Source organism: Bactrocera tryoni, unplaced genomic scaffold (genome assembly GCF_016617805.1).
Source record: "Bactrocera tryoni isolate S06 unplaced genomic scaffold, CSIRO_BtryS06_freeze2 scaffold_7, whole genome shotgun sequence".
Classification (NCBI taxonomy): Eukaryota; Metazoa; Arthropoda; class Insecta; order Diptera; family Tephritidae; genus Bactrocera; species Bactrocera tryoni.
This window is the reverse complement of record NW_024396366.1, coordinates 1,000,667-1,025,717: the sequence shown is the minus strand read 5'-3', so window position 1 is coordinate 1,025,717 and position 25,051 is coordinate 1,000,667. Positions and strand designations below refer to the sequence as shown.

At 35.9% G+C, this 25,051-nt stretch overlaps 1 protein-coding gene and 1 long non-coding RNA gene across 3 annotated transcripts; one reads left to right on the top strand and one right to left on the bottom strand.

Moving 5' to 3' along the window:
- Positions 1–1,333: 1,333 nt before the first annotated feature.
- On the bottom strand, positions 1,334–2,598 carry LOC120781494. The gene is made up of 3 exons (XM_040113718.1): positions 2,418–2,598; positions 1,845–2,359; positions 1,334–1,594 (listed from the first exon to the last, which is right to left on the bottom strand). The coding sequence occupies exons 1-3, from the start codon at positions 2,419–2,421 to the stop codon at positions 1,334–1,336; spliced, it is 780 nt and encodes a 259-aa protein (XP_039969652.1). The 5' UTR covers positions 2,422–2,598.
- A 17,255-nt stretch (positions 2,599–19,853) lies between these two features.
- On the top strand, positions 19,854–23,183 carry LOC120781470. 2 transcript variants are annotated; one of them, XR_005706075.1, is made up of 4 exons: positions 19,854–20,056; positions 20,110–20,197; positions 22,359–22,503; positions 22,580–23,183. It is a non-coding gene; the product is annotated as an uncharacterized LOC120781470 (long non-coding RNA). The 2 variants fall into 2 exon arrangements; XR_005706074.1 differs by having other exon boundaries at positions 20,110–20,207.
- Positions 23,184–25,051: the final 1,868 nt, after the last annotated feature.

The following is a 25,051-nucleotide window of genomic DNA, read 5'->3' as shown; positions in this document are numbered from 1 at the left end:
AACGTGTATGAATAAAGAACGTTCCGCCAGAGATAAAGAGATCCCCAACTCTCCTGTCACTGAAAATGTGAGAACCGCTCACCTACCGAACTTTGACAGTTGACTGGATTGGGTAGGTTTTGACGTTTTGTAATTGGAATGACTGGAACGGCCAGATTGAAATTATACCAAAATATATATTGAACGGAGGAATTTGTTACCGCTGTTCAAGATCGCTAATAAAAATTTAAAACAATGAAAATCAAAGAAAATGCGAAATTTAAATATATTTCATAAAACGTTTTGTAATTTGATGCATAATAGAATACATTTTCAATTACAAATGATTAAAAACATTTAATAATTGAGAACTAACAGGCTTAATTCACCTTATTAAGTATTGAAAGATCAAAAGTCAGTTGTTTTAATTTACCATAAAATCATAAAAAAGGATTTAAGTAGTTTCGTCATATATTAAAAGTCCAATATATAATAATTTGCAATCGTAATAAGTGTTGGGTGTTTTAATTTAAAATGCCCAAAAACTTTTATTTTGTTCGATCTGGCCATAATGGAAAATGTTAACGCTTATTTTAAGGCGCTCTCACACTGGAATAAGTTGGGCATCCCATTATCCCTGGTTCCGCTTTTGTGGAACTAAAAATATATTTTTTATATTTCATTGACCCAGAAATATTAATTCACGTGAAGGAATTCGATTCCAATTCTCACACCACTTGTGGGGTTTATGTTTAAATTATCACAAAAAATACATTTTATTTTAATTTATTAATTTTCCGTCGGCTGAAGTGCCTGTCTCCCCGTCGGCTGATTGATTTGAAGTCCGTCTACTGCTGTTTTAACGAACGATTTTTTGCATTGCATTTTTACGAATGCATTATCGCACTTCTTTTTTCTATAAATTCATACATAGTAAAAACCGAAAAAATCACTTTTAGAGCCTCACAAAACGACGCGTATCTCAAATACTAATGAATATTTTGAGGTGAAATTTAGCATGGATGTCACTAACAATACTACTAACTTACAGAAAAAATATTTACCGATTCGAAAAACACGCGAAGTATAAATTAAAAATGCACCTTTCAATTTGATAGTAGTATGGATACGTTGCCATATTGTGGGAAATAATATGAAGGTTTTTGATTCAAAAAGAAATTTTTTAAATAAATTTTATGAATTAAGCACACAATTTGTGGTACATAAGCGAGTGATGCTTCAAAGAATAATTTCCATTTATTTTATAATAAGGCGTGAGATGCAACCAGACACCAGTCAGATAAAAGGTATTGGCACTAACGCGGCGTTTTACGAAACCAGGATTGACTTTATTTTATTCTATGATATTTGCTATCATTAACAAAGTAAAATTAAACTCACCGTATAAATTTAATGTATAGTATTCAAATTTGCCAATGAAATTATTGATTATCAAATAGCGCATTAGCAGTTGTATACCACCGTCCATGATAAATACTGGTTCCCTGTTTTTGACATTAATTTCAGCTTTGAACTTTTGAGAATCTGCATTAATTTTTGTTTCACGAATAACTAACAAAATATTTTCATTGATTCGGGCTTCCATATTTTTCTCCTATTTGAAATATAAACATTGTAGTATTCCTTTTGTGGCATGTCGATTTTGGTAAATTATCTTAATTTTATAAGTATATGAAATATAAATGATTTACAATATGTCTCATAGAGAATGTTCAGCACCAGCTTTTGAAGTTGGTAGAATTTACCAAGCGTAATTGTCTTTCGAGTCTAAGCGAAATATGGTGAACCTTCTCTTTGTAATTAATTATAATAATCAAAGGGAAAAAAATAAATTTTGCACATACAATTCTGCCCGTGTCTATGTAATCGAATTCACTTCGTTTCTCCACGATTAATAAAAATTTGTCATTATATTTTCCCCTCAAGCAATGCCCACACACGCTTCTGCTTCTACCCTTCGCCATTTGACTGCGACTGAATACCACATAACCATCATAGCTTTCCTCTATGCTAAGTTTCATGTAACCAATTTCATTGAGTTCACTTTCTAGAAAGATTTTGTTTTCCTCATTTAGTTTGCAAGGTCCTGTTTGAATCCGTGATATATAGAGTTTTTCTTCGAAGAGTAAAGACTGCTTTTCATTATGCATTTCTTTAGCGGTAACATCCCATTGACATTCTCTGTACTGCTCTTCAGTGGGTTCGATTTTTGAGAGCAACGCAGAAATGATGCTGTCTACACTTATTTCATCTTCCGGTCGCATAAGAAACTTTTTCTGACAAGGTTTAAATTCCCATGCATCCTCTGGGCGCCGTTCAGGAATATCTTCTAGTCTGCAGGGTTCAAATAAGCCAAAATCTTCAATAACAGAAAAAAAGTTTGAGACTATTCACCAATACTAAAAGGAAAGTCTGACCCATTATTAAGTAGCTTATAAATGTACTTATATATTTAGAAATGAGTATTTAAAATTGATCTAATTGCCTCAATGAATACTACATTGAAAATGTGATTGGTAATGCTTATAAAATTAAACTTTTTTATAATATCAAGTCAAAACTTTTTGAAAACAATCATGAATACTATTTGTTTTTTAACCGTAAAAATAGTACAGTGGTTCTTATATGACTTTGGACAATGGCTTGGGGTACATAACATTCATTTCACATCGTTATATAACCTTACAATATACCCTGTAAGAGGGGTATCTGTTAGCAAATGCGTTAACGACTTCTTATTGTTTACTTTTGTAACACATCGCCATTTGTTGTTCAGCGGTTTTCTCGCTTTATCCAATTGCAGTTATTGCATGCTCTTTCATTATAAGTTAATATAGTTCTAAATAAAAATCAAGAACCGTGAAACTGCTTTAAGTATGTACCTTCATAAGGCGTTTAAACTATCCACTAAACCAAATATTTTTCACTTTAACAGTTACACAGATCAAATGGCTGTCTCCGGATCGAAAAGCCACCAACCAGATCGATTATGTTGTGATAGACGGAAGACAAGTCTCCGGTGTTTTAGACGTGCGTACGTTCCGAGGTCCTAACGTTAGCTTGACCCACTATCTTGTTGCAGCCAAGATACGCACCTGCCTCTGTATAGCCAAAAACGTACGTCAACAAACACAAACACAAAACTAATACGGCTGTGTAAACTGACGTTGAGCAACACCGAAAACTCCGTCAGGATCGGGAAGCAACTCTCCGAGCCGTTCGATACCAATCGAGGTTTCAGACAAGGCGACCCTTCCTTGTGACTTCTTCAACCTACTTCTGGAGAAAATAATTCGAGGCACATAACTAAACAGAGAAAGTACCATCTTCTATAAGAGTGTACAGCTGCTGGCGTATGCTGATGATATTGATATCATTGGCTTTTACAAGCGCGCCGTTAGTTCTGCTTTCTCCTGACAACTGAGTAGGCAATTGAGAAGTAAAGTCCACACTTCGGCTCTGAAAGTATTCGACACAGTACCCGCCGTATGAAGCGAAGGAAGAGGAAGACCTCCTTTCCGTTGGAGAGATACGGTGGAGAAGGACCTGGCTGCACTTGGTGTCTCAAATTGGCGCCAAATTGTTAAGAGAGGAAACGATTAGCGCGCTGTTGTTAAGTCGGCTACATATAACCGCGTAAACGGTGTCTACGCCATTAAGAAGAAGGAGTGTTGAATCATCGCAGGAAGGTAGATTCTTCATATTTATTTCAATAATATTAAGATCAACTGAATTAAACTATGCAACTAACGAGAAAACTGTTGGTTATACTGTGGGCTATAAAAGCAATACATAATTATATAAGTTAAAAACCGTTTCGTTATTTTTTACTAAAAAAAATGTCTTCTGGGAGCTATGCTCCTTTATTGAATTCCACTTAAGAACTAAAATTAACAATTAATTATACTTAACTCTAGACCTATGTTTGCCGCTGCAACGGGTACGGAGTTTGCTGACGCTGCGCTTCCCACAGGTTGGCACTTCGCTGACGCAGCGCTTCCCACAGGTTGCCCCTACACGTGTCGCACTCTCAGCGATTTAGTGGTGTCATATTATATTACTTTGTATCATATGATATTAGTGCATCATATGATACTTTTTGAATGTATGGGGTGCTAACTAGTCCCCCCTTGAAATTCAAACGTCCTCGTTTGAACCTTTAGGTGTATTAAAAATTTGGTTGAGTCCTTCTATTGCGGTTTGTGACAGTTTATTGGGTTCCTCTTCTTTTTTTTTTCATCAGAAGATTCTTCCCGAAAATTAAGGCGATGATTATTAAAATTACGATTAGAGTGATGCTGGTTCCGAATTTAACTCTGTTTGCTGCTTCTAACAGACTTACTTCCTTTGTATTGTTGAAGTTAAGCTGTTTCAGCATTTCCAGCGAGAGGAATTCCTCTATCTTGAGTGGTGCGGACGACGGCTGTAGGATGGCTGGTAGTGGTTTACTTGCTGTTCTTTCTTCGCTATAGAACTTTTTCCCGTTGATAGCAAAGGTTACGTTGGTATACAAAATGATGAAAGTCCCGTTTAGAAATGTAGATTCGTTGTTTATTAAAATTTCTCCGTTGTATTTATTTAAAAGTAAAATTCCAGGTCCCATTTCCTCTATAGTTGGGATATGCTGGTTGTTGACCTCCGTGCAGTTTGGCAAACGACTTTTTAAAAGATTAATTATACAAGTATCGTTACTTAAATCTACTACATTATTACTTAAGCATATTTGTAGGGAATTGTATTTCTTACAATAATTTTCTATTCCATAAATTCCCTTTTCGCAGTTTAAAATTGTATTAAAATTTATCTTATTGATCCTCCCGTTATTTTTTACTGCCCTAATATCTAATGTTTTACAATTTTGGTTATCTACGGTTGGGAGGCTAACAATATAAATTATAATTTTGCCATTAGTTGCAATTTTTATTTCGGAAAATTCGAGTGCTTCGTCTAAATTTACATATGGAATATTGTCATTGTCTATTACTTCTTTTCACAATATTTATTTCTTCATTTGATAAAATAAAAGAGTTTATTATGTTGGCTTTTGCCCAATGTATTGCGTATGCAATATTTAAAATTTCTTCTTTAATTATTTCTAATTTATATTTTAGCTGTAAAAATGCTTCAATTTCTAAACTTTTTCATTTTGCATGGTTTTAATTATATTATTTGTAATATTGGTTATCTCGCTAATTTTGCCAATTGTAAGTTTGTTAATTAATACCTGATTATTGTTATTTTGTAAGACATTATTTATTTTATTTGAAATTATTTCGTAGTCTTCATGGTCAGGACTTCCTGCGATCCATTTCCATGCGCTACCCAGGAAATTTAACGATCTTTTTATTTTTGTTCTACTTTGAGATTGTTAAGTTGGGCTCTTATCTGTGTTATCAAGTGGGATATGAAGGGCTAATTAGGGTTTTTGCGGATAGTTTCAGTTTTGATAGTCGCTTCTATGTGGTCAAGTGTGTCCGTATATTTTTCTATGTCAATTTCATGTATTATCCTAAATGTTCCTGTTTGCAGTCTAGCTGTTCCCTTTTCTATTGTTATTAATTGGGAGTTTGAGTAGTCGAGGATCTGTACTTCCGCCAGGCATAGCGGTAGTAGTATTCTGAAAAAAAAATATCATACGTATTTAGTTACGTATTCTACCTTTGTGAATTATTTGTCCTTTTTCTGTTAACACAGTACTATTTCTATCTTCCTTAACTATTTCCTTACTGTAGGGTTTACTTAACTTAGTTCCTAATCTTCTATTTTTCTTAACGAATATTATTTGTCCTGGTAGATATGATTTTATTTCCTTCTTATTCTTATTATGGTATTCGATATCCTTTCTTTGTTTCTCGGCTAATTTTTCTAAATTGCTTTGTCTAGTTCTTTCTATGTCCTCGGGGTAAATGTAACATTTCTATGAAAAATAGGTCTACTGGTCTTTTAAATGTTGCGGAATGAACTGAATGATTATACTCAGATACTGCTCTTTCTAAAAGTTCTTCAAAATTTCTGTGTCCACCGTTTTCTTTTATGCAACGCATTATTTCGATTAATGTAGAGTGGAACCTTTCCACTTGTCCGTTAGCTTGGCTTTTGTATCGAGGAGTAGTGTAAACTTCTATTCCTAATTCGTCTTTCATCATAAATTTTAAAGAAGCTGAGTTTAAAGATGGCTCATTGTCGATAACTATTAATTTTGGTACTCCGAAGAAAAATATAATATCTCTTAAAGGTTTTCTGACGTCTTCTATTGCTCTGCTATTTAGGCTTTTTGTTATTGCGTATTTTGTAAATTTATCCAAAGCTGTCATAACTATTTTTCCCTCTGTTAAAAATATATCGATATGGACTGTGTGTCCTGGATATGTTGGTAATGGAGTTTCGGCAATTTTCGGTTGATTGGGATGTCTTTCGTACTTATTTTCTTTACAAACGGTGCAGTTGGCTATTATTCGTTTTATTTTATTTAACATACCTGGAAAATATTTTGTTTCGAGAATTTGTGTTTTGTTTTCAGTGGCATTCCTATGCGCTCGTAAATGTTCTTTTAATATGACGTTCTCCTGTTCTTGTTCGTTACTAATATCTTCAACTAATTTTTGGGTAAATCGGCTTTTAATGTTACTAAAATGAAAAGGATAGATATTTTGCATCATACCCATTATCCTTTCTTCTGTATGAATTCCATTTATAACAGATGGGTTAAGGTATCGTTTCATGTAAGAAATCAATAGCTGTTCGTTGTACTCTGGTTCTGTAATTATATGTCTATGAACTGTTGGAAAAATTATTTTAAATTGATATGAAGATATTTCATCGATCTTGAAAAAAAATTGGTTTTTGAAAACATTAATTGGAACTTCTGTACAAGGGATTAAATTGTGACTTGAGCTTTCATCGCTATGAATCGTAGGAGTGAGTGAATTTATTTGAATTGGTGTCCCTGCTCGGGCGCCAGTTAAAAAACGTTTCGTTATTTTTACTAAAAAAATGTTTTCTGGGAGCTATGCACCTTTATTGAATTCCACTTAAGAACTAAAATTAACAATTAATTATACTTAACTCTAGACCTATGTTTGCCGCTGCAACGGGTACGGAGTTTGCTGACGCTGCGCTTCCCACAGGTTGGCACTTCGCTGACGCAGCGCTTCCCACAGTTGCCACTACACGTGTCGCACTCTCAGCGATTTAGTGGTGTCATATTATATTACTTTGTATCATATGATATTAGTGCATCATATGATACTTTTTGAATGTATGGGGTGCTAACTTATATACGGTGTTAGTGACTTGGAAATACATACCACCTTTATCTTTTGCCATTTCTGGAGACTATTTATTAAAGAATTTTCTCCAAAAGAATGTAGTTGAATATATCGATTTACGAATTTATCATTTGAATCATATTTGAAAATATTATTTAAAATTAGTTATTTAACGATTAATTTAAAACAATTTCGGAATTAATCCAAATTATAAAACAACTACAAGGCTGCTCCAATAAAATTACTTTTTCTTCGTAATTGGCGTAGACACCGCTTACGCGATTATAGCCGAGTTAACAACAGCGCTCCAGTCGTTTCTTCTTTTCGCTACGTGGCGCCAATTGGATATTCCAAGCGAAGCCAGTTCCTTCTCCACTTGGTCCTTCCAACGGAGTGGAGGTCTTCCTCTTCCTCTGCTTCCCCCGGCGGGTACTGCGTCGGATACTTTCAGAGCTGGATACTTTGTCCATCCGGACAACATGACCTAGCCAGCGTAGCCGCTGTCTTTTAATTCGCTGAACTATGTCAATGTCGTCGTATATCTCGTACAGCTCATCGTTCCATACAATGCGATATTCGCCGTGGCCAACGCAAAAAGCACCATAAATCTTTCGCAGAACTTTTCTCTCGAAAACTCGCATAGTCGACTCATCCGTTGTTGACATCTTCCAAGACCATATGGCAGGACGGGAATTATGAGTGTCTTGTAGAGTTTGGTTTTTGTTTGTCGAGAGAGGACTTTGTTTCTCAAATGCCTACTCAGTTCCAAGATAGACGAAATTATCTACAACTTCAAAGTTATGACTGTCAACAGTGACGTGAGAGCCAAGTCGCGAGTGCGACGACTGTTTGTTTGATGACAGGAGATATTTCGTCTTGCCCTCGTTCACTGCCAGACCGATTTATTTTGCTTCCTTGTCCAGCTTGGAGAAAGCAGAACTAACGGCGCGGGTGTTGAGGCCGATGATATCAATATCATCAGCATACGCCAGGAGTTGTAACTCTTGTAGAAGATGGTACCTTTTCTATTTAGTTCTGCGGCTCGAACTATTTTCTCCAGAAGCAGGTTGAAAAATTCGCACAATAGGGAATCGCCCTGTCTGAAACCTCGTTTGGTATCGAACGGCTCGGGAGGTCCTTCCGATTCTAACGGAGCTTTTGGTGTTGCTCAACGCCAGCTTACACAGCCGTATTAGTTTTTCGGGGATACCAAATTCAGACATCGCGGCATAAAGGCAGCTCATTTTCGTGCTGTCGAAAGCAGTTTTGAAATCGACGAAGAGGTGGTGTGTGTCGATTATCCTTTCACGGGTCTTTTCCAAGATTTGGCGCATGATGAATATCTGGTCGGTTGTTGATTTGCCAGATCTAAGGCCACACTGATAAGGTACAATCAGTTTGTTGATAGTGGGCTTTAATCTTTCACACAATATGCTCGATAGAAGCTTATATGCGATGTTGAGGAGGCTAATCCCACGGTAGTTGGCGCAGATTGTGGGGTCTCCTTTTTTATGAATTGGGCATAGCACACTTAAATTCCAATCGTTGGGCATGCTTTCGTCCGACCATATTTTACAAAGAAGCTGATGCATGCTCCTTATCAGTTCTTCGCCGCCATGTTTGAATAGCTCGGCCGGCAATTAATCGGCCCCCGCCGCTTTGTTGTTTTTCAGGCGGGTAATTGCTATTCGAACTTCTTCGTGCGCTCCAAGCACTCATAAAAGGCATCTTTGGTCACATTGTCCTTCTCTTCCGTCGGGGCGTAGGCGCAAATCAGCGATATGTTGAAGAACATCGCTTTGATTCGGATTGTGGCTAGACGTTCATTCACCGCAGTGAATGATAGTACTCGGCGACGGAGTCTCTCTCCCACCACGAATCCTACACCAAACTTGCGCTCCTTTATTTATCTGATGTTTCGCCTTCTCACTTTAGCTCGCCTTCAAACGGATGTTCTTAGGCTACCCAGAGGATACATGGTCAAAGACCGGAAGTAGTGAGCTGCTTGAGTCATATGTAAAAGAATCGTTTCTGGCCACTCCCAAGTGAATGGCGATCAGAGAACTTTCCTCACTTGCGTGAACTTCTACCTATTACTCCATCCTCCAAATTACTATTATACTATATATCAATAACCAGTGAACTTAACCTAAAGTACTGAACCGATTTTAGAAAAATGTTTCACGCTGTCCAGTTTGAACCAACTTGAAAGGTAGGATTGTTAATAAAAACAATTGTAAGTGTCGATTAAATATATTGAAAAAAATCACGAATATAAAAATATACAAGAACTATAAAGAAATTGAAATACGTAGCGACACTCGCTTATGCCTTCTACCAACTCTCCTATTTGCTGTCTGCCTTGCAACACGGCATATCAGCAGCTGGGTTGCCATCAGCTCGGCCACTCCTGATAGATCGTCTCTCCGGGACGATTCTCCATTAGCGATGTAGTCGATGCTTTTAGGTGAACATTTGGTGTCGTATTCGTCATCCGTCATACGTAAAGCGCGCCATGGCTTCATATTGTCGTTCAAAAATAATCCTGCGTAGCGCTTCCGCCGATTCGGTATATCTGGTATATTTTCAACCACGTAGCGATCGTTGGGTAATACCTTCGTTACCAAATATGGATCTTTGTATGCCGAATCAAGCTTTGAGATGTCCACTTTGGAGGAGGCACGTAGTTTATTACAACTGAATCTCACTCGTTATACTGTCTCGGTTTACGATGTTTGTTTGTTGTCGTTGTTTCCATTTGGTCCTTTCTATGTTTATTCGTTCAGCTGCTGATTTTAGTCGGACATCTTCATGTTGAATTTTCCCCTCGTCGTCTGTGTGATTCTTGGATTAAAGGGGTATTCTGGTTTAGAAGCTCGAAATTTAGGTTTTTTTTGACGCTATAAAAAAATCAAAAATTATTTTGACAATCCATTTTTTTTACATGCTTTTTATTGATATTCTAAGATAACAAAACATAATTAATATAAGAAAAAAGTTAACTTTTAACAAACTGCAGGTCGGAGGAGTAGAGACTGATGAAACAATGGATTGTCCTGGTGTGCAGGATATAAATATTTCCGTAACCTAAAATGAAAATTTATGCGAAATCCGTGAAGAGTAAAAGTGTAGTTATCGCACTACGAAACGTTTTTGAATTTTTTTTTTTTTACAAAATGGTGGAGGTTTGAAAAAAAGTTTCGTATTTTCCCTGTTTTTTGTGGTTCGGAATTTTGAGAACTAGACGCGCACAGTCGGAGTCGGAGTCACAAAATGAGCTGTAACTCGGAAAATAATTTGAATTTCGAAAAATCCGCTTAGGAACATTTTCTTGAAGGGTTATACTATAAAAATATGCAAAAAAAAATCGATTTTTTCAAATTTCTAAACCAGAATACCCCCTTAATCGATTTGTTGTGACGTCGCGTAGTTTATAGTTGTAAACTAAGCGGTTAGGGCTTTGTATCGTCGTTGCGGTGCTTTGGAAGTTTATGCTCCATTGAAGTTGTGGTAGAGCTTCGTCCCGTTCTTTATCGGCTTTGATGCTGCATTTGAGCGATGCTCAAATTGTCTTATTAACACGTTCGGCATGACCTCGTCGTGACATGCTCTTACTAAGTGACATGACTCTCGGAACCACTAGTCTCTTGTTGTCCTCTAATTTGCGATATAGTCGCTGACCTTGCCATATATAGTCATCTTTCAGTTGACGTGCGTTGAATGCTTGTTTGCTGTTTAGAACTTCGATGATTTCGTTTAATGTGCCGTCTTGTCTTTGCATCGCCGATACCCAATCGTTGTCAATTTGTACTACTGGATAAATTGATTCTGCATTCGTTTTAGGTTCTACTGGTGGGAGTGTTTGACATCTGCTTAACCCATCAGCTAACGTTTTATTTGCACCTCTACGGTGAAACAATGTTGTTGTCGCTTTAGTGATCGCCAATCAAATACATTCGGTAACGTTGCAATGTTTGAACTATAGCCAGAACTTTTAGTTCGTGGCTGGTGTATTTGCGTTCTGCGTCATTGCACTGCCTCCTAAAAAAAAACCAGGCTTCTACTCGGACCCTCGTTGTTCTGCATTAGCACTTCGAATAACCCTGAGGAACTGGCGTCCGTGTGCACCTTGTGTGCTTTTGTTGCGTCATATATCGTTACTATTGACTTGATTGTTATTAGACTTTAAAACCTTTCAAATGTGTGGATTTGTTGCTCATTCCAAACAAACTCTGCGTTCCTCTTCAGCAGCAACGTCAATAGTCGTGCCAAAATACTGTAGCCTTTAATAAATTTCCGGAAATAACCAGTTATGACCAGAAATTGTCGTACAGCTTTTGTTGTTGTTGGCTGCAGAAACTCTTTAATTACTTTGGTTTTGAGTTCCTCTGGTCGTATGCCTTTACCGTTTATATCATGCCCCAGAAAACGTACTTGCTGCACTAAGGATGTGCATTTGAATGGTCTAATCGTAAGACCTGATGCAGTTACGGAGGATGGAGTCATGTGTAGAAGTTCACGCAAGTGAGGAAAGTTCTCTGATTGCCATTCACTTGGGAGTGGCCAGAAACGATTCTTTTACATATGACTCAAGCAGCTCACGACTTCCGGTCTTTGACCAAGTATCCTCTGGGTAGCCTAAGAACATTCGTTTGAAGGCGAGCTAAAGTGAGAAATCAAATATCCCCTACACAGGGTTATGCGCTGTGTTTGGGACCCGCCACGTAAAACAAACACCCCCAATGAAATGAAGCAACAAGCCTCGGATGAGAGACCACCCTTTTGATGACGACCATGGCAAACGAAATAAGTACTACGAGTTGAGGGCATGCATCTGGAATGTCCGGTCCCTTAATTGGGAAGGTGCCGCTGCCCAGCTGGTTGATGTCCTCGTGAAAATAAAGGCTGACATCACCGCCGTCCAAGAAATGCGACGGACGGGACAAGGACAGAGACGAGTAGGTCCATGTGGCATTTACTACAGTGGCCATATAAAGGAGCGCAAGTTTGGTGTGGGATTCGTGGTGTGAGAGAGACTCCGTCGCCGAGTACTATCATTCACACCGGTGAATGAACGTCTAGCCGCAATCCACATCAAAGCGAGGTTCTTCAACATATCGCTGATTTGCGCCCACGTCCCGAGGGAAGAGAAGGACTATGTGACCAAAGATGCCATTTATGAGTGCTTGGAGCGCACTTATGAGAACTGCCCCCGCCACGATGTCAAAATCGTGCTTGGCGACTTTAACGCCAGGGTGGGCAAAGAAGGTATTTTTGGCACTACGGCCGTTAAATTCAGCCTCCACGACGAAACATCCCCAAATGGGTTGAGGCTGATCGACTTCGCCGAGGCCGAGGTTAGCTGTAGTACTAGATTCCAGCATAAGAAGATTCATCAAGCTACCTGGCTGTCTCCGGATCGAAAAACTACCAACCAGATCGATCATGTTGTGATGGACAGAAGATACGTCTCCAGTGTTTTAATGTGCGTGCGCTCCGAGGTCCTAACATCGATCACTATCTTGTTGCAGCCAAGATTCGCACCCGCCTCTGTGCAGCAACAGCGCACGTCAACAAACACAAGGAAGGTTCGACGTCGAGAAGCTGCAATCACAACAGACAGCCGAACGATTTTCTACTCGGCTTGTCCTAGCTTCGCTTGGAATATCCAATTGGCGCCACGTGGCGAAAAGAAGAAACGACTGGAGCGCTGTTTTTAACTCGGCTATAATCGCGTAAGCGGTGTCTACGCCAATTAAGAAGAAAAATATGAAGTTACGGCTCCAAGGAATTGTTTATGTACCTCGATGCCTTTGTCGACTGTCCTTGTGGCTATAATGGCCACTTTGTCTCGAGGCTTCTGTGTGTTGATTAGATTGACGATAATTTCCTGGAAAGCCATGGGACCGTCTACCAGACCAAAAGGCATCACGTTAGACTCAAACAATCCCTCAGGTGTTAAAAATTCAGTGAATTTCTTTGATTCTTCCTTCATTGGTACTGGTAGCCGGATGTCATGTCCAATGTTGAAAATATCTTAATTCCCGATAGCCGTTAAAGCTGCTCTTCGACTATCGGCATTAAGTGCCCTGGAGACGATCAAATAATTGCATCAAACACTTTAAGTGTTTTGGTATCGTCGGCTGCACGTACGCTACACCGACTTGTTGTCGGCTCTGTTTAATGAAAATCAAAAATTTTTGATATTTCTATTTGACAGACGATAATTTGATCGTCTCCACTCATGTTTGACAAGCATGAGCTCATTTGCAATGAAGATTTCAAGTTGAGAGGACACAGAAAAATTAATTGAATTGAAATAAGTCTAAAATTTTAAAATAAATAAAATCAAATAAATAAAATAAAATAAATAAAGTAAATTCAAATAAAATATAATAAAATAAAATCAAATAAATCAAATAAAATAAATAAATAAAATAACAAAAACACATGCCAATAACATATGTATAATCATCCGACGCTGACATGATGACCGTTCGCTACGACCTTAAAACTAAACTGATGTTTGACGTGTTAATTTGAACGTTTGCGGGCAAAACACGATTGAACATCACTAACCCATATGCACTGTTTGACGCAATTATTTGATCGTCTCCAGGGCACTTTACGTGTAGTAGTTCTTCTTAACCGTGACCTCTTTGGGCGCTCGGTAGTCGATACACGAACGACTTTCCCCGTTAGACTTCTTTAGTAGGAGGACTGACGCTGCGTGTGGTGAATCGCTGGGCCGGATTATGTCATTGTCTAGCAGTTCATTTAAAACTTTTGGCAATGTTGGTCGCTGTGAGAACGGCACGAAGGGCTGCCGTTTTCCGTATCAACGAGCATACGCTGCCCGAATCGATGAACACTTCGAGTTTATTCCCATTCAGATTCAGAGGTGCCTCGTCGTATTCTAAAGCAACTGATGCTTTTTTACTGCACGTTTCAGCTTCGTGGCCCATTTTTGAACATATCGTGCACATTAATTTACGTTTTGGTAGCGGACACTTGGCTGCAATGTGTCCCAACTCGTTGCAGTTGAAGAACTTTATTTGTGTGCCTCCCGTGGAATTTAGTTTCGGTCTTCGTTGCATGTGGGTTTGGTGGTATTGATGTTACCGATGTACTATTAATTGCTGATAGATTCATTAATGCCACTAATAGTTCACTCCACGTTGTTAAATTCATCGTTTCTAATGGCTTCGTTATTGCAAAATTATAGAGGCCGCTGATGATATGCATATCCACCCTACCTTTGAGTAAAAGTACTCTATGTAATCTTCGCCGTTTTTACGTTTACGATTCATAAGTAGCTTATGCGTTGTGCTCTAAATGCATATACAAATTGTGACCATGTTTGGAAAAGTGGTTGTGCATTTAACCAACGTTTGGCCATGCCTTTCATTTTGTGTTGAACTGCGATTAAAACTCTTTTCTCCTTCCAGCCGTAGCATTGTAGCAACTCTTCAGTACGCGATATGAACTGTGTTGCTGACGTTGAACCTTTTAGTGGGTTGAATTCAGTCATAATTCCGATAATATCTGAATCGACATTTCTCGCTGTATTGATCTTTTTAGATCTTGGGCTGATTCCCACGTCGATACTTTGCTCGTTGATTTGCGTGAGTCATCAGCCGCGCAACGGCAAAAGAACAGGAATTTCTTGTACGCAATGTTTATACAGCAGATTCTCAGAAGTACAGCGTGGAGCTGCTAACCAGACATTGAAAAATCGTTATTTTTTCCATTGACATTTATTTGTATGAACATATTAAAAATTAAACCTCAAGTACAAACCCTTATATACCAAATAATAAGCGAGGAAAGAATTAATGTAGCAATATCATATAATAATAATATACATACATACTTGTATATTAATATCCAAAAGTACCAAAAACCTATAAACTATTTAAAGCAATATCAGTAGCACAAAATAAATTGCTAATTGAAGAAGAAATAATAAAAGCGAAAGCAAATTTTATTCATCAGTCCAGTTTGTTAAAATAGAGTTGAATAATGCATTTTGTATGATAAAAAGAAATAATACTTAATAACATAAGAGATAAGTTAAATAATAAATACGCTAACTGTATAAAAATAAAAGAAGCCAATAAATCAATAAATATTGTAAAAGTATCCGGAATACATAATTAGGAGACTTACAAGTTGTCATAACTCATCGTAATATCATAAAATCATAAATTTGTATTCTAGTTTAAAAAATTTGAGGTTGGATTGCATACAAAAACAAGTAAGGAAGAGCTAAGTTCAGGTGTCACCGAACATTTTATACTCTCGCATGATAAAGTGATAATCGAGATTTCATTATACGTCATTTACATATTTTTCAAATACCGTATTTGTGTAAAGTTTTATTCCGCTATCATCATTGGTTCCTAAATATAGGATAGTCATAATCATCATTGGTTCCACTCATATTATACAGAGAAGGCATCAGATGGAATTCAAAATAGCGTTATATTGGAAGAAGGCGTGGTTGTGAACCGATTTCACCCACATTTCGTACATGTCATCAGGGTGTTAAGAAAATATTATATACCGAATTTCATTGAAATCGGTCTAGTAGTTCCTGAGATATGGTTTTTGGTCCATAAGTGGGCGACGCCACGTCCATTTTCAATTTTTAAAAAAAGCCTGGGTGCAACTTCCTTTTGCCATTTCTTCCGTAAAATTTAATGTTTCTGACGTTTTTTGTTAGTCGGTTAACGCACTTTTAGTGATTTTCAACATAACCTTTGTATCGGAGGTGGGCGTGGTTATTATCCGATTTCTTCCATTTTTGAACTGTATATGGAAATGCCTGAAGGAAACGACTTTATAGAGTTTGGTTGACATAGCTATAATAGTTTCCGAGACATGTACAAAAAACTTAGTAGGGGCGGGGCCACGCCCACTTTTCCAAAAAATTACTGTGTGTCAAATTTCACTTTAATATCTTTATTTATGGCTTAGTTATGACACTTTATACGTTTTCGGTTTTCGCCATTTTGTGGGCGTGGCAGTGGGCCGATTTTGCCCATCTTCGAACTTAACCTTCTTATGTACCAAGTTTCATCAGGATATCTCAATTTTTACTCAAGTTACAGCTTGCACGGACGGGCGGACAGACGGACGGACATCCGGATTTCATCTCTAGGCACGATTCCGATTACTTTGGCGGAGGGGTAAAAAAACCGAATTTCCGTATAAATGGGGTATATGCGGATAGGGGAGCTTCTCCAGAGAAGAAATATCCAAAAATAATATAAAAATAACTTTTATTTTTTAAAATATTCACGATTTAAAGTTCAAAAATTTGCACTAATAACACATGGTACATCTCTATGTTTCACTAAATTTTTTCACGTTTTTCACTCTGTATGTTTAAATATACACTTTAAACATTGAAATAAGTTCACATTTCACTTTTATTTTGGAATATTTTACCTCAATTTATTAATTTAAAAATCACTTAGCACACTCATCGTTGAAAAGGTCAGATTGTTTACAATTATGAGGAAAACAAGCCTTGCCACATCTTAAACAGCAAATATGTAGGATGTTTAACACTTTTTCTTTGTTTGCTTTTCGCGTGATTCTTTTTTCTATATTAACTACAAAAAAATTCTTTCTACATACATATGTATATGTGTAATATGTGATTTATGTGACTGAAGTACTTTCGCGTAGTACTCCTTTCTGCGTTAAAATAAAAAAAATATATTGAGTTTCGTTATAAAGTGGTTATATTTTTTGGTTATCTTGCACTGATATTAAAACAAAATTTGAGTTTTTGTTATAAAATGGTTAAATTTTGGTTATTATATCTGTCAGCGCTTTCCATTTATTTTTGATAATACGTTTTTTTGTATATTAGGTGAGAATATATATGTATAATATTATTATATAATCTTAATATATAAAAATCCAGTGTCCGTGTGTATGTTTTGAGTAAACTCAAAAACGAGTCAACTGATATTCATGTAAGTTGGCATATACATGTAATTTGGTCCAACTTAGATGATAGGATAGCTTACATCTCAATTTATACTCGCAATATTATATTATTGCAAATTATTTGTATTATTTGTTAGTTCAAAAAGATTCTAACAGATGTCGCTAATTATTGATTGGATTGAGTAAGTATTCAACAGGTATGATAAAAATACAAACGTTTTATATAAACTACAATTTTATCGTCTCCACAATTAATAATTAACATTTTATTTTACTTCTAACTTACAGTTACATAAATACAGCCAATTATATAATCTACAAAGTCAGAGAACAGTGAAATTCATTCACATTAAATTAAATTAAATTAAAAGTTTATAATTTTTAGCTGTCGCAAAAACAACACTGACAATACCGACAACACTGAACACTTACCAAAATTAAATGCCAACAGCGCAGTGTTGTATGCGGCAGGTAGTTTACTACAATACCCTATGTGGATGCCATTCGATGACCACCGGTGGTGTGTATGCAGGAATAACTATTTCTATTTAGGAGATGCATGTATGCATTTATTTATATCATATTATACATAAAGAGAAGGGTTACCAGCACAAATAAGTTTAATTAAATTACAAATTATGAATGTAAACTTAAATTAAACGCAAAACAATGTAATACCATGTTCAGACCGAAAATTTAAAAGATTAGATTACATTTAAGCATTTCATAACCCAACAGTGTTCTCACTGCCGTTAAAAAGATTAAAAAACAGCTGTTATAGTCATTAAAGAATTAACATCGCTTAATATTTATCAAAAGAAAAGATTGTAATATAGTATTTTGAAATAAAAATACGGCTTTTTTAAATATTTTCCATTTAATAGAAATAGTGGATGCATTTTTTCATTTGTTAAGTCGATTTTCAGATGAAATTAGATTCATTGCTTTAAAAAAATTTGTTTGTTTACATTTTTTCCCCTTTGTAGTGTCTAAATCAGCTGTGATAATGTAACAGATTTCCAGAGCTGACAAGTAGATTGCGGAAAATCAGAGTCGCACAGAGAGATTTAGCGTGGATCAGTTTCAAATCATTTCAATGAAGTGATTTGGAACTGTCATCTTTGTATGGCGAAATCTTGATAAATTTTTAAGATTAGTGGGATAATCCATTCAACAGCCGAAATCGTGTGATTAAGTGTCGGTCTGAACATGGTATAAGTTAAAAAAGCAATATATTTTAGCTGATTTATAAAAATACTGGTTTTGACTGTACTATTTTACAATTATTTTTTTATTGCTCACTTATCATTGAAAAAACAAACAAAAAACAATAAAGACTTTGCAACCCTATGCGAACAGTTGGGTATTACTTCTCCAATTGGAAAACAACCCACAACAAAAGCACCAATTACAACAATCTGAGACCTTTTCGTTTAACTGAAATTCTACAGCTGGTTTATTTGCTCAGGTGCTGGAACACATAGGTGGAAATTCTCAATTAAATTTAATTTTTATTGAAATTTGTGTATTTATATTAAAAAATAGATTGTGTAAAAACGGTGCAAATACAATGGAAATCTATTAAATTATCACAGCTGATTTAGACACTACAAAAAGGAAAAAATGTAAACAAACAAATGTTTATTAGAGCAATGAATCTAATTTCTGCTGAAAATCGACTTCCCAAATGAAAAACACAAATTCCGATGATACCATCCGATTCTACTATTTAAAAGACTACAGTTTTCCATTCGTTTAGCTTTCGCGATGACTATAAATAAATCCCAAGGCCAAACAATGTCTATTTGCGGATTAGACTTGGAAAATCCATGTTTCTCCCATGGGCAATTATACGTAGCGTGTTCACGAGTAGGAAGACCATCAAGTTTATTTGTATTAACAAAGGACCGATTGATCAAAAATATTGAACATCGATTGGCGCTTAATGTTCAATAACTGTGATTTATTACGATTAAAGACATTTAGAGTATATATATCAAATAAAAATATTTAAAGTATTTATTAAATATGTTATAAAAATGTTATGTTAATTTGTGTTAAATTTTGTCTTTAAAATCCCTCTTGAATCACTCAGCCACAGCAACACGTAGCCGGAAAGAAGGCATTTCAGCGAATTTCCTTATTATCACAAGGCAGCGCTCCATATCATCGTAATTTTTAGCACACACATGATGTTCACTACGAGTGTAAAATATAATTTTTAAAATAAAGATTTCTTCGGTAAAAAGACTGTTAAAAGTGTAAAATGTGGATTTATTTAAAAGTTTATAGTTTAGTTTAATTAATTTGAAATGAAAAATGTGAGTAAAGTGTGTTTAATGTGGTAAAATAGCTGGTTGAAATGTTCGAATTTTGGGAATTTTTGAACTTTAAGGTCGAATATCTCGTAAACTAAGCGTTTGCGGTACCGTTACCCCCATATATTTTTTAATCAGGAGGACTTCTTCTTTCCAACGGTACCTTCAAATCGCGGCGCCAAAGAAATCAGAATTGTGCCCAACTCTACTCGTCACCCTGATCACTTTGGTATATATAACCCTATATCTGACTCTTTTAGTTTTAGGACTTACAAACAACCGTTATGTGAACAAAAGTATAAAACTCTCCTTAGCAACTTTGTTCCGAGAGTATAATAAAATACAAATAGAACTCTGAACGCTATGTATTTGGTTTGTTATAACTAATCAGCTGATTCCTGTTTACTTCTATTTGCTTTTGGTTAGATTTGTGTTTGAATTTGAATTTCTTTCAATTTGCTATTTTCGACGGTTTCTGGATTAATGGAGTAGTATAATATTATACAGGTAATATGAAAATGCATAATAAATACAATTTTTCTAATTAAATGTGCTTTTAGGCATAAGCAAAGTGGGTGCGTTCCAACCCAACAAAAAAGTGGCTGTTGAGAAATGAGAAATCATTGGTTAAATTTTGAGACAAAACAAGTATTTTGAAGTATTATGAAGTAGTATAAAAAGGATATGGTCGGATAGAGGAGATTATCCTGATCAAGGATATATGTATATAGTTATAGCCGCAGGAAGCTTATAGTTTTCGAGATATTCGCGTTTAAAGTTGAAAATTTGCAATATTTTAATTACATATTTTCGATATATAAAATTAATTTTTCACTTTTATATCCACTAACACTTCACTAATTCATTTGTACACATTTATTTTATATGATTTAGTGCAAAAATAGCTTTTAATATACATTTAAACTATTGTTGTATTGTGATTATTTAAGAATAACAAATGAATTACAAACTGTCAAATAATCAATGTTACCTTATCGACATCATTTGTAATAATGTGAACAGATTATACCCCAAATACGAGAATTAACAACCTATAAAAAAATAACCCTGGTCGGTCCAACACCGGGGTCTATCAAATTTTTTTCGCGTAGAACTCCTATTTGCGTGGGCGGCCGCGCTTCAAAAAAAATAACCCTGGTCGGTCCAACACCGGGGTGTATCAAATTTTTTTCGCATAGTACTCCTTTTTGCGTGGGCGGCCGCGCTTCAAAAAAATAACTCTGGTCGGTCCAACACCGGGGTCTATCAAATTTTTTTCGCGTAGAACTCCTTTTTGCGTGGGCGGCCTTCGGCCGCGCTTCAAAAAAAAAATAACCCTGGTCGGTCCAACACCGGGGTGTATCAAATTTTTTTCGCGTAGAACTCCTTTTTGCGTGGGCGGCCTTCGGCCGCGCTTCAAAAAAAATAACCCTGGTCGGTCCAACACCGGGGTGTATCAAATTTTTTTCGCGTAGAACTCCTTTTTGCGTGGGCGGCCTTCGGCCGCGCTTCAAAAAAAAATAACCCTGGTCGGTCCAACACCGGGGTGTATCAAATTTTTTTCGCGTAGAACTCCTTTTTGCGTGGGCGGCCTTCGGCCGCGCTTCAAAAAAAATAACCCTGGTTGGTCCAACACCGGGGTGTATCAATTTTTTTCGCGTAGAACTCCTTTTTGCGTGGGCGGCCTTTGGCCGCGTTTCAGAAAAAATTATCCTGGTCGGTCCAACACCGGGGTGTATCAAATTTTTTTCGCGTAGAACTTCTTTTTGCGTGGGCGGCCTTCGGCCGCGCTTCAAAAAAAATAACCCTGGTCGGTCCAACACCGGGGTGTATCAAATTTTTTTCGCGTAGAACTCCTTTTTGCGTGGGCGGCCTTCGGCCGCGCTTCAAAAAAATAACCCTGGTCGGTCCAACACCGGGGTGTATCAAATTTTTTTCGCGTAGAACTCCTTTTTGCGTGGGCGGCCTTCGGCCGCGCTTCCAAAAAAATAACCCTGGTCGGTCCAACACCGGGGTGTATCAAATTTTTTTCGCTTAGAACTCCTTTTTGCGTGGGAGGCCTTCGGCCGCGCTTCAAAAAAAATAACCCTGGTCGGTCAAACACCGGGGTGTATCAAATTTTTTTCGCGTAGAACTCCTTTTTGCGTGGACGGCCTTCGGCCGCACTTCAAAAAAAAAAAAGGTCCAACACAGGGGTGTATTAAATTTTTTTCGCGTAGAACTTCTTTTTGCGAAAAAGATCTGATACACCTCGGCGTTTGACCGATCAGGGTTATTTTTTTGATAGGTTGTTGATTCTCATATTTGGGGTATAATCTGTTCAGTTTATTTCATTTAGTTATTTTAAAAGTGATGTCGGTAAGGTAACACTGATTATTTGTCAGTTTGTAATTCATTTGTTATTCTTAAATAATTATAATTCAACAATAATTTAAATGTATATTAAAAGCTATTTTTGCACTATATTATATAAAATAAATGTGTACAAATGAATTAGTGATGTGTTAGTGTATATAAAATTGAAAAATATAAATGCAAAATTAATTTTATATATCGAAAATATGTAATTAAAATATTGCAAATTTTCAACTTTAAACGCGAATATCTCGAAAACAATAAGCTTCCTGCCGCTATAACCATATATATTCGTGATCTGGAGAGTCTCCTCTATCCGACATTACCCATTTTATTCCCGAAATCCTGGGACGGTATACTAAAGCCGACCCATATATCTATTAATTGAAATACAATTTAGAAGTAATCTATTATAATTTAAATTATAGAAGCCAATGTCTCGAATTTATTATAGACGATTTGCAAAAGAGAACAACGTTGCGGTGGACTGGAAGGTGACTGTTTCTGCATGCGAATGGAAGTAAAGCAAATAGAAAGTATTGAGGACAATTACGATTTTGTGCAAATGGTTCGGACCATAAAATGGAGTGGAATGACTTGTAAATTGAGAATTTTTATTTAAATGTCATTAATTTTTCTGCTGTTACTTAGAATAACTACATATTTTTATTTCAGTCACTTTACTTAAAATGTGTACGTTTTTTATGAAATGGATGGAATTTTCGGCGGAAGACTGGTTGAGTCGGTAGTGTCATCGAGATTTTGTTAACTGAAACTATTCAGATGACGAAAGCGAATGTGGAAAAAGGACGATCCGTAAAGGAATCTATTTCACAACTACGCCATCAGATATCCTACAATTTTATTCTGAAATTATCCAGCTGGAAAAACAGACAATTGAGCAAGAAATGATTTTTAGAGAGAATGACTTGTAATTTTGAGAAAGAGAATTGGTGATTAAAGAAAAACAAATGGAGTTAAGAGAAAAGCAACAATTAGTACTAAAAGTAAAAAATGGAAATAAAACTGAAAGAACCGCAAAATCAAGAAAAATGAAAAATAATGGAATTACAAATGGAAGAAAGATTGGCAGTGGATGTTTTGAAGCACAAATATAGACAAGTGCATGTTAATATAGTGATTCAAGTGAACTTTAAATTGTTTAGAGTACCTGAAGTTTCTTTTCAATAATTACTTTTTCTATTAATTTTTAAATTAAAAAACATTTTTATTTTTGTGAGAATTTATAAATAGCGAATATACATGTTTGAATAATATATACTGTTGAATATTAAGTTGTTATATGATTTTGTATGTAGTCAAGGAGACTACTTCCTGGTTGTAAGATATATTGAGGGTCAATTTCAATGCGCTGTTTTTAAATTGGAAATTGATTAGCATATTATGAATAACGCAGCCATAATCCACTCTATACATTGTTTTTTTTATACAAAGAATAATATAATTACAATTTATATATATAGCACTAGCGGTTAAGCCATCAGCTTTAACATTGTTTTTTATTTTGCTCATTTTGTTTTCTAATTTTTAATTCCTTCAAGCTATCGAATTTTTCTAACCGTTCATTTTTATTTGGTCAAAGCAGAAACTTCTCCTTTAACCTCAATGTTGCTTTAAATATGCATCTAGTTATATTTTGGATCGCTCGCGCTAAACAGTGAAGTCAGCTTTTGTGTGGATAATCCATCCCCGGAAGATTCCAACCTAAATATAGTTGTAAGTCTATAGGAAGCTGTGCTGCTCTACCATTTGTGTTAAAAACACTTTTATACAATCTAACATGTGCAAAATTCTTCTAGACGAACACGAGCCTTTTTGTTTAAACGGCTGTCATAAATGTTATCAAGTACGTTATGACGCAATTGATGACATTGGTATTACGAGATGGACACTTTTACGAGTGGAACATAATTTTTACGTAAAGGAATAATTAAAATAAACCTTAAAGTGAGATTTGCTTATAATAGTAAAACTCAATTATTTGCTTATAATGGTAAACTTAAGGACTGATTCTTGCACAGCGCATCCATTATCTTGGCAATTTTACTGCCCAATACTTATTATTGCAAATATTGGTATTTGTGTTATTTCAATCAGCTCATTAAAAATTGATTTGCCATTACAAATTTATATCGTGGTGTTCACAAGCATTGTATTTTTTTATGACTTATATATTTATGAGACTATAGGAATCCCCTAAATGACATAATATTACATTGGTTATCAAATCTGTTTACAGTCTGTTAAAGGTAATAAATACATTTGTTAAAGAATATATTACCTACATATGTGTTAAACAAAACAAAATTATTTCTTACCCAAATTTCTGTTAGTACATATTATTGTTTTGGAAAGGAGTTTTCTACTTTTAATATTTATGCCCCTATTGCGGTTTTCAACCCGACTTGGTCGAATTGAAGTTAAGGGAATTCAACTTCAGATCAACCAAACTCTTTTTCGGTATGGCGAACTTCAACTAAGTTCAGTCGAAGTATGATTGGCGTTGCCAACCTAAGATAGGGAATTTTGACAGATTGTGAAACAGCTAAAATTTTGTAAACGACATATTTAAACAATTGAATTCAGTTGTCGCTCGCGAAAAAGTGAATAAACATTAAAATAAATAAAAAATGGATATAAGTTTTGATTTATATTACAACGACGAAAATATTAGGGACAAAATTGATGTGCTACGTATACGAAAAAGCCTTCGTGATCACTCAAATCCATTGGAGCTTCCAAATGCAAAGTAAGCCATAGTTTTTTCACAATTGAGTGGCTTTTTAATAATATTTGTTGCAGATTCATAAGTTATTTTCGATTAAATAACGTGTGCGAGGAACGGTCATATCTCCTATATTAAAATTATGCGCAACTCTGCGTTTCCTTGCTGACGGTGGTTATCAAAAATGCAGTGGAAATGATTTTAACATTGGGTTGGCGCAACCTACGATATCTTTAATAATTAAAGAGGTTCTAAATATAATTGAACAACGTACATATTTGTGCTCAATGGATTAAAATTCAAATGACTGAGAAGGAGCAAAACGCTTCAAAAGTTTCATTTTATTCAAAAAGTGCTTTCCCGGGAGTAGTTGGTTGCATCGACGGGACTCATGTTCGCAT

Bases quoted from the DNA above. Each gene is read 5' to 3' on its own strand.
- LOC120781494 (XM_040113718.1), bottom strand. The intron at 1,595-1,844 runs GTATGTGCAAAA...TATTTCAAATAG, and splicing joins ACATAGACACGGGCAGAATT to GAGAAAAATATGGAAGCCCG.